Source organism: Colias philodice, chromosome 16, assembly GCF_061535455.1.
Source record: "Colias philodice isolate Cphi_HAF_F1 chromosome 16, ilColPhil1 Martin Lab GWU primary, whole genome shotgun sequence".
NCBI lineage: Eukaryota > Metazoa > Arthropoda > Insecta > Lepidoptera > Pieridae > Colias > Colias philodice.
Genome location: NC_143101.1, coordinates 10,354,859 through 10,366,004, shown reverse-complemented (window position 1 = coordinate 10,366,004; position 11,146 = coordinate 10,354,859). Strand labels below are relative to the sequence as shown.

Sequence of the window (11,146 nt, the reverse complement as noted above, 5' to 3'; positions counted from 1 at the left end):
TTTAATCGGTGACGAGGAGCTAAAGCTATTCCCACTTGAACTTTAACTTACCAACACTTACTTAGATAATTCTCAAATCTCATTGCCAACTAAAAGAAAGTAAAACAAGAGCTTGCTTTTAATTGGCATATGCAGTAAAAACAGTAAAATCCAAGCAAGTGGGCATTCTAAAACAATTATACCTACAGCGACTCGTCGACACAAAAAACCATCCGGAATAGGGAAAAGTAAAATGTCGGACAGTAAAATTACGTATAGTGCACAAGCTAGTATATAGATTAATGGCGTGCCATACCGGACCGTAAAAAATCGGAATGCCGGACCGTAAAATTCCTTGTAGTGGACAAACGCCCTAAGTATTTAATTTTTAAAACAAACTCAATATAAACGAACTCACTAATTGGCCCATACATGGACTGAGTTGGGAAACTCACTCGCAAGATCTGAACGAATTTCCATCCCCCTGCCCCTTCGTCTCATAAAGTTTCCCAATGTAAGGAATTATTGAAACTTTTCGCGAGCACAAGAAAATTCAATAAGTGACAGTCACTGATTGGAAACTACGGGCGTTGAGGTTACCTGCGATACAAGATAAGGGAGGTAGCGGGGTAGAAAGGTATGAATATTGAATATGTAACGAGAACGTTTTTTTTATTGTTATAAGAATACATAATATCTTCTTTAAATTATATGTCATGTTCTTTTTAAGCATTACTATGAAATCTGATAATAAATTGTGTAAAAGTTTCAATAAAATCTCGTGTAAAATGTTAGTTACCATACTCTTCCGAAACGGCTGGATCGATCCTCCTGCAAATTTGTATGCCTATTGGGTAGATCTGATCTGATCAACATCAATTCATACCGCTTAGTGATTTAGAAGGCAGAACAACGTTTGTCGATGGTCGGGACAGCTAGTTTAAACTCAAACTCAAACGTTTATGTATTCAATTAGACTTCTTGTAGAAGCACTTTTGAATAGTCATAACAGTTTTAACATTTACCACCGATTCGGTAAGCAGTTTTAAGATATTGCATAGCATATCGCAGGCCTTGAGCGCGGCGACCGAATGTAAAAATTCCGTAACGAAAATACCTAACACCCCCCACTCCAACCGGCACAGTAATGCGATGCTATGCAATAGCTTTACCGCGGCAGTCCTCGAGTGCCACACGTATTTTTTTTAAGTATTAGTTTATAGCTTAGACCACACCCCACACTTGACTTGTAAGCGTTTACGATGTTTTCTTTCAGTAGCATTTATGTTCTGTACTGGACGAGCTTTTTTAGTTTATTAGCAGCTTTATAGCTTTGTTACAGCCGTGTAAAGCGCTTATTGCTTGAGTTAAAGGCTCTTGTTGATTTGTAGGAGGGAATTAGGTTTATGAGTGTTAACAGCGCTGGTTGTTGGGCTGCTTTTGGTTGGAATAATTTATTATATGTAGACAATAGGTATATGTATAGGTATGGTTGATGGTATTCATAAAAAATGGAATTTTGGTTATATACTGACTACAATAAATTATTCAGATGAAATAGGTAGGCAATAAATAAAATGCATTAATTTTGAAATACGAGGGCATCCATCGGTGAGATTTTTAATTCATAAAATTTTTTGACCAATTAACTCCAACCGTTCTGAATTATCTATTTCAGAAATCTATCATCTTCATATTTGCTAAATCAATCTTCACGGTTTATAGTTTCTTTCACACCCTAACATTTTAATAATTTCTTATTCATTCAGTATATTATAAAAATATCATACAATATTGGTATAAATACCGTCTCAAACGTTCAACCAATCTTAGGTTTATCATGCAGGTTATTTATGCAGTGCCGTATGCACGAAGCAGTTTATTTGTCCCTCTGAGCGGCGACGTGTCTGCGCATAATGCAACTCTTGAGTTCACTTTATTAAGATATTAATTATGTATTGAAGAAAAATTAGAATTAATAATAAGAGTCTATGTAGTGCGTTGTATTTGTTCAAATATATTAATAGGTTAGTAGGTACGAAAGACTGTATATGTGGACATATCTATTTGGTATGCCGTGTGTTGCATTTGATGAAATACTAATAGGTCAGTAGGTGCCAGAAAAAGTGCTATTCCAGATGTCCTTCGAATTTTCTTAATTATTCATTTTAAGATATTATGTCACTAATCGTTTAAAACAAGGCCATTTCTTTATCTGAAAATATGTTAGCTTTAGCATTTTTCATAGTTTTAATTGCATGTAAATTTTAATTTATTTTTTATTTTATTTAAATTGTCACAGATTTTTTCGTGTCGTGTGACTGTAAATGGAAGACACAGGCTCCTGAAAAACAGTTCTTACTATCTTAGGAGCCTGGGTCACTCTAATTTGTAAATTTTTTTATGTGAAATAAATGATTTATTTATTTATTTCATTAGGTTTCGGGGTGGAAAATTAATAAATTAATATTAATAGGTAATCAATGATGAAAGCTGGTCTTACCAATAATATAACTTTATTTCCACATTTTTATGATAAACTAGCGGTCCGCCCCGGCTTCGCCCGTGGTACATATTTACGTTTTCTCTACATAAAAACCATCCTCGTACTTCAAGGAATATAATAAAAAAAGAATTATCGAAATCGGTTCAGCCGTTCTCGAGTTATGCGCTTACCAACACATTTTGCGATTCATTTTTATATATAAGACTAGCGACCCGCCCCGGCTTCGCACGGGTGCAATGCTGATACTAAATACACTACAGAAAAACTGTGAACGTTGTATATAAAAACATAGCGTCCCGCTCCGGCTTCGCACGGGTATAAAATAGATAGCCGGGCGGCCGGCCTGTAGCGCTGCAAACGCTACGTCCCGCAATTTTTAAATCTGTAATATCTTCGAAAATATTCACTTAAATCATACGGTGTAAAGGGCCATATAGATCTATATTAAATGAACAATGTATTCAAGGTATTTAATTGGTTAAGGATTAATGCTGTATTGGTTAAAATCGCATCGAAAGTTAGCCATTATTTGTCGTAAAAAGTAAATGACAAAAAAAAGTTATTGTGGGTTATCCATAAGAGATAGACATATACCATCACGGACTTTTCTGTAGACCTTTTCAATGTGTATAATACTTAGTACATTATTTTGATAAAACTCGTAGGGTTCAGCCTGCGTTTGCAATGTAAGCGGAAAAAATGTAACTATTTACGACATCACATTAGAAACCTCAAAAATAACAGTACTTCTCCACTATTTAATGGATGTTATTATACATATAAACCTTCCTCTTGAATCACTCTATCTATTAAAGAAAACCGCATCAAAATCCGTTGCGTAGTTTCAAAGATTTAAGCGTACAAAGGGACATAGGGACATAAGGACAGGGAAAGCGACTTTGTTTTATACTATGTAGTGATTAAAAAGCCAATTTAATTAAATACATATGAGGCACTTTGTTTATCGGTATCTCCATTAAATTAGCGGTTATAGTTACCCTTTTTATGTTTAACAACAAACGGTTACTGTTGACGACGAAAGAAGAAGACAATAAACTTGTGCGTATATAGTTTAATATTTAAAATTACAGAGTGCGTTTGGTAGAATTAATTTTAGTGAGGGAGTGTCCTGCTCAGCGGTTGCGTGGCGAGTCGATGTCGTAGAGGACAGTGGGGTCAATCCGCGGCCAATCGCACGGCGCCGCGACGTGACGATGCGATGACGCAGTCGCAACGCTCCGTTCTGCACGATTTTGTTGCGGCAACATGCTCCCGGCCTTGGAACGTGCTGGTTCCAACGAACTGTCGACCACGAAGCGAAGAATCAGCTATCTGGTGAAGGAAGCGGACAAATTTTAGTGAACGCCCGACGCACGATGCCGTCTGCAGTACGAATGTCGGCCACTCGTGCTACTCCATCCTTCCCCGGATATGTCGCGTGGATGCGCCCCAAGCTCCACTTCAACGGCGGCAATCGGTCGTCCTTAATGAGAACGAGCGTGTTCTCCTTGAGCTCCCCCTTGTGCTGGTGCCATCTGGTTCGCGTTTGCATCTCGGAGACATACTCTTTGGACCAACGATTCCAAAAGTGCTGGCGTATTTGTTCCACCCTCTGGAACCTCGGGAGACGAAGCTCAGGCACGTCGTATAGCAGCTCAGCCGTTACAGGTGCAGTCAGCGGACGACCAACCAGGAAATGTGCAGGGCTAAGTGGAAGGAAATCATTGGGATCTGTGGAAAGATGGGTCAAAGGACGGGAGTTCAGGACAGCTTCAACCTGGGTCAATACTGTGCTAAACTCCTCGAACGTTAGATGTGCGTTACCTACTACACGTTTGAGATGGTGCTTGCAGCTTTTTACTCCAGCTTCCCACAATCCCCCGAAATGACTAGCGTAAAAAGGTATCATTTTAAAATTAATATTTTGCGAAGTTGCATATGCTTTAATTTCATCAGAACAGGTAGCTAAAAATTTTTTGAACTCATTCATGAGACCGACAAAATTCTTCCCATTGTCAGAAAAGATAGTCACGGGTTTACCTCGCCGCGATATAAAACGTTTCAAAGCTAATAGATATGATTCCGACGATAGATCGCTAACAAGTTCCAAGTGAACCGCGCGTGTAACAAAACATATAAATAAGCATATGTACGATTTTTGTAACTTAGCACCTCTGCCTTTGCGATTCAACGTGAACACTGGGCCAGCGTAGTCGACACCACAACGTATAAACGGATAACCTGGGTCCAGACGCTCCTGCGGTAGATTCCCCATAATAGGCGCGACCGTAGTCGGTTGTAGTCGTGCGCAGCGCATGCACGAATGTACCACCTTCCTAGCGAGGTTTCTGCCGCCGACCGGCCACCACATCTCTCTGATCGTAAACAGTAGAAGCTGTGGCCCGGCGTGGAGTAAACGTTCATGCTCGAACCGAAAAAGCAAAAGTGAAAAATGATGATTAGCTGCGATTAAAATAGGAAATTTTTTATTAAAACTAAAATTTGGCGAATTTTGAATACGCCCACCTACACGAATTAAATTATTATTTGCGTCAAAGAATACATTTAATTTAGAAATTTGATTGTAGCCTGATATATTCGTTATATTTTTATTATTTTTAAGCGCATAGTAAATATCGGGAAACGATTCCTGTTGACTCAACTTTGCTAACGTTAATTCAGCACGATTTAATTCCTCGACTGATAATAAACCTGTCCACTTATTAGTTTTATTTCGCGCGTTATTAATAAAACGTAATACATAAGCAGCTGCGCGTTTAAGTCTATTATATTGTGAAAATCGAGAAAAAATAATTAAATTATCGTTTAAATTATTACTTATGTGACAACAAATATTCGTAGATTTAATTTCTGGCAAATCTGAATTAATTAATTTGGAATATTTTAATTCGGGCAATTCAAAATGTACATTATGTACAAATAACGGACCCTCCCACCATAAAGATGAGGAGCTAAGCGCTTCTAGACTTTGCCCGCGTGAGACTAAATCGGCTGGATTATCCTTGCCTGCGACGTGACGCCATGGATGTTCCTTGGTCAGCTCGTGAATCTCTGCCGTCCTATTTTGAACATAAGGTTTTAATAAATTAATAGGCATACCTAACCAACCTAAAACGATAGTTGAATCTGTCCAAAATACAATTTTATTAAAATTTGAACGCAGTGATCCAATAAGCTTATAATATAATCGTGCACCTAACAGCGCACCACACAACTCTAATCTAGGTATAGTTGTAGGTTTAGTCGGCGCGATCTTACCCTTCGAACATATCAAGCGCACTGTGACATCAGCTGTTGCATTGATCGTACGAGCGTATGCGCAAGCTCCGTACGCGACCTGTGAAGCATCGGTAAATATATGTAGTTCGGTTCGCACTGGATCAATGCACATAACGTGACGCGGTATTCGTAAACTACTAAGAAAAGATAATCCATTTATAAACTTATCCCATATTTGCGAAATTTCGTTAGGAACCGATTCATCCCACGTCAATTTTAACAACCAACATCTTTGTAATAAATGCTTTGCGATAGTAATAAACGGACTCAATAATCCTAGCGGATCGTATATTTGTGAAGCACACGATAAAATAATACGTTTTGTCACTACTTCACTCTTTTGTATAATTTGCGTGAAATAATAAATATAATCATCGAGACTATTCCATCCGATACCTAAAGTTTTATTGTTACAAGTTTTATTCAGTAAACATAGATCGTGTGTTTGCGATTCATTAACGCTAGGCGTAATTAAATTTAAATTATGACTAAAAATCCACTTTCGTAATTTAATACATGCTGAATCTAAAAGACTACTAGTTTCTTTACAAATATTTTCTAATTCGGATATAGAATTCGATGAAACTATGAGATCGTCAACGTAAAAACAATTATTAATAGTATCGGCTACATACGGAATATTCGAGTGTTTGGCTAATTCCTTTAAACATCTACAGCTTAGATACGGTGCGGATGCCGTTCCGTACGTCACGGTGTTGAGTCGGTACACCCTCAGCGGCTCTGAGGGATCATCCCGCCACAAGATCAGCTGCAGGTCACGCTGATCTTCAGCAATATTCAATTGCCTGTAAAATTTTTCAATGTCAGCGCATGCAACATACCTATTCTCGCGAAAACGTAATAAAATAGAAATCAAGTCACCTTGAATAGCAGGTCCAATCATTTGTATGTCGTTTAATGATACGCCGGAACTAGACTTCATACTCGCATCAAAAACTACGCGTAATTTAGTTGTGGTGGCGTGCTCCCTAAACACACCATGATGCGGTAGGAAATAGTGCGGATTCCCATACGTATTGACGAGACTCATATGACCTAAATTAATATACTCCTGTATAAAATCAGAATACATCTTTTTATAATTAGTATTTTGCTGAAGACGTTTCTCTAACGCGTAAAAACGACGTTCAGCTTGTGCGCGTGTATTACCTAATAACTCAGGTGATTGTTTCAACGGAATTGAAACACAGAAACGACCATCGGAAAGTCGACGTGTTGTGCGAATAAAATGTTCCTCACAAGCAATATTATCTTCGCTCGATAATTGCTGTAATTTATTGCTAGGCGCGGATAATTCTTCTAATTCCCAGAAATTCCTAACTAACTTATCGAGTGAATCATCTTCCGTAGATAACGTCGAATAATTACAATTAATATGTGTTAAATTTTTATTATTAGTATACGGAAAAGATTTAATTGCACCTGACACTATCCAACCTAATTTGGTGTTTTGAAGGAAAGGACCACTTTTCAGGCGCATTTTTCCTTCGGTTATTAATTCCCAAAATAAATCAGCACCGATCAGTAAATCAATAGGTTGACTTTCGTAAAAATTGGGATCAGCTAACAATAAATTGTGAGGAATATTAAATTGATTTAAATTAACCGTGGTTGTAGGCAATTTTGATGTAATTTGGGGCAAAATCAAACATTGAAAACGGGCAGTGAAGCTCCCGTCGCGCGATTTAATTTCAATGTTACAAGATTGCGAACATTGCGTAATAGAATTACCTACACCGTGAATATGTTGAGTGGACTGTAATATTCGTATATTTAATTTATTTGCAAACGATTGCGTTATAAAGGATCGCTCGCTTCCGCTATCTAGAACTGCGCGTGCGCAATAATACTCACCCGATTCATTATATACTTCAACTATCGCCGTAGACAATATGACAATCTGTTGCGAATAATTGTCATCCTTTGTATGCATAACGGTTTGTGCGTGATTAATACATTGAAGTTGCATGTGTGCGTTATCTACTGAAACCACTGAAACGGGATGCGTATTAGTAAGCGAGGGGTGCTCGTACGTAGTTAACGTCACTGTATTTTGTTTAATTGGTGATAATTTAATTGCATCACAAAGTAAACTATTGTGCTTTTGTTCACACTTTCTACACGGACCAAAAAGACAAGTACCAACCGAATGACCTGGACGCATACAATTAATGCATAAGTTTTTATCATTTATGAAATTAACCCTATGTTGCGGGGATAAGTCGAGAAACTTCTGGCATGAATACAGCTGATGCTTTTCGTTACATAGCAAACATGACTTGTAATGGCTGCGCGACTTATTGGATTGCGATTTAGATTGTTTGTTATCCGAAACTATGTTGCAATGAATTTTGGATGATGAATTTTTATTTTGGTAAGTAGAAAATTTATTTGAAATACTAGGTTTACTGTGATTTACGGACAGTGTAGTTAATAAATCGGCTTTTTCTTTAATGAATTCTAATAAATCGTTTAGTTTAATAATTTTGTCCTTATGTAATTTATAAAATGTGTTTTTAAATTGTTCCCACTCGCGTTCAGTGGTAGGATCTAACTTTGAAACTACGATATAAATAATCAAAGTGTCCCAGTATTCTGTGGGTTCTCCTAAGATTTTAAGAATACGTAAATTTTTTAAAACTGTATCAATTAAATTGTGTAATTGAATAGCCGATTCTCTTGAGACGTTTTGAAGTGAAAATATTGCCTTAATGTGACTTTGCACTATCAATCGCGTGTTATTAAAACGGTGTAATAAAAGCTCCCATGCAACCAGATAATTTTCGGATGAAAATTCAACGTTTTCTATAACGATTTTGGCATCGCCTTTTAAACTCGCCTTTAAATAATGGAATTTTTGAACCGGTGGTATTGTTTTCGAATTGTGAATTAAGGATGAAAACGTGTCGCGAAATTCTACCCAGTGTTCATGTGAACCGTCAAAACTAGGTACAGAAATAGTCGGTAATTTTACTGAATCGTTATTAAAATTGTTACAGGTCGTATGGTCGTGCGCTAAGGAACAGTCAATGGATTTATTAACAGATCTATCCTCGGAATTATCTGGGTTTACCATGCAGTCCAGCATCGCCAGGACAACATAATATTCCCTCTCAAACTCTACGCGTGATTCTATGAGTTTATCCGTTTCTGACTCCGGGACAAGATCTTCGATTTTACTTTGTACTTGGTTGAAATCGTTCATTAAACTTTGTGCACCTGGTATACGTAATTTTAGTTCTGCCCTTTGATGTGTATCAAGATCCACGTTTTCAAAAGACGAAACATATTTCTTAAAATTCGTTAATCTACATTTGATTAATCCCCTTTTTTTCCTCAAATCCTTAAGCTCCTTTTGCTCAGAAAGAGACATAATGACTGAAGTAAAAAGCTACAAGTACTTACGTGCCACGTGAAACAGATTCTTCGGTAGCGTAAAAGCACGTGAGGAGGCAAGCAACACCGAAAGCTCTGGAATATACAAAGCACAGTATCACTCAGATGAAGCTTTACAGGGTTGGATAAATTAGCTGGCCGTCTTACCAAACTGCACTGTAATTTTGCGACTTCCTTGCCGATTGCGTCTCCAAAATCCAGGATGTGATCCGGTGTCGAAGGTCCAGAAATGTTGACGACGAAAGAAGAAGACAATAAACTTGTGCGTATATAGTTTAATATTTAAAATTACAAAGTGCGTTTGGTAGAATTAATTATGTTGAGGGAGTGTCCTGCTCAGCGGTTGCGTGGCGAGTCCAAGTCGTAGAGGACAGTGGGGTCAATCCGCGGCCAATCGCACGGCGCCGCGACGTAACGACGCGATGACGCAGTCGCAACGCTCCGTTCTGCACGATTTTGTTGCGGCAACAGTTACCTATAACCACTATACCACAAAGCATCTATAGGCACAATTTCAACACAATATCTATCAAAAATGTATTTTTAAAATACAATTTAAAGCCTGAAAGCGTTATTCAAATCCAATGTGAGTCGCAAACGATTTGCGTGACGTCACACAGGCGTCCGCCACTTTAGTCGACGTGACATATTTTTATATTAGCCTTCTAGTGCAATCATATGTAAAATGGAGTTTATGGTATATAGAATAGAAGCGATAATCGATTGTGAATACGCTGTGTTTTTTAGGGATCTCTGTATTCAAATGTTTAATTTGTTTTGTATGGTGGAAATTTCGTTTTTTGTGTAACGAGCTTTCCACGCGCAGTTTGAACCGCGTTGATAAATCTTAACCATTGATATACTAAAATCTTCATCTTAAACCACACTATATATTTCGAAAAACCGTATCAAAATACGTTTTGTAGTTTTTCACACATAGGGACGGAAATACAGACAGACAGCGGTAAGCGACTTTGTTTTATATTTCGTGTTACAAATCACAACTTAAGTTTCAGCCTCCGTGTTATCTATACTAATATTATAAAGCTGAAGAGTTTGTTTGTTTGAACGCGCTTATCTCGGGAACTAATGGTCCGATTTGAAAAATTATTTCAGTGTTATATAGCTCATTTATCGAGGAAGGCTATAGGCTATATTATAACATCACGCTACGACCAACAAGAGAGGAGCCACGGTTGTGAAACCGCGCCGAGCAGCTAGTATAATATATATTTATACTAGTGGTCCGCCCCGGCTTCGCCCGTGGTACCTACATGTTTAAACTATCCTATCTCTCAAGTTGGATCGAACTGCACATGGTGTGCGAATTTTATTATAATCGGTTAAGTGGTTTAGGAGTCCATTGAGGACAAACATTGTGACACGAGATTTATATATATTAAGATATATACCATATAGTTACCTGCTTTATTTTTATAGAAAAAAAATGAAATAGTGTCTAATCATATTTCAGAGACAGATTTTATTAATTTCATAATACAATGCAGGTCAAATGTACCTATTATATGCTATTTTAGTTTAGTTGTATTTTAGTTTAAAAAGCCCTATTTATAAAGCGTTAATAATTAAAGCAGCCATATTGTATTAAAATATTTGCCACAAAATAATCAAAGTTAGCTTTTGAATTAATAATTTTATCTCATAATTAGTACCGACGTTGTAGTTGTTTTGAATACAAGAGCAGCGAAGTTGCAGATTCGTTTTGCATTTGTAATAATAGATTTGCAACTTATTATGCTGCGTAATAACTTTGTGAGTTCCAAATGTTGTTATATTTTAAGAAATAAGGTAAGGTATGAAAACAATATAGATAAATAGTTAAACAAGTTTAATTTAGCAATATTTCCATTATTGCACGCCTCATAAGCGAAGCGTTGAGGTGGGTACTACCACAGTATTACCATTATTTCCTACAGTAGTGCG

At 37.3% G+C, this 11,146-nt stretch overlaps 1 protein-coding gene across 1 annotated transcript; it reads right to left on the bottom strand.

Moving 5' to 3' along the window:
• Positions 1–1,830: 1,830 nt before the first annotated feature.
• LOC149481942 (uncharacterized) lies at positions 1,831–9,624 on the bottom strand. Its single transcript, XM_089705314.1, has 4 exons — positions 9,350–9,624; positions 8,216–9,277; positions 4,658–4,948; positions 1,831–1,886 (listed from the first exon to the last, which is right to left on the bottom strand). Exons 2-4 carry the CDS (start codon positions 9,177–9,179, stop codon positions 1,831–1,833), a joined length of 1,311 nt encoding a protein of 436 aa, XP_089561440.1. The 5' UTR covers positions 9,180–9,277; positions 9,350–9,624.
• Positions 9,625–11,146: the final 1,522 nt, after the last annotated feature.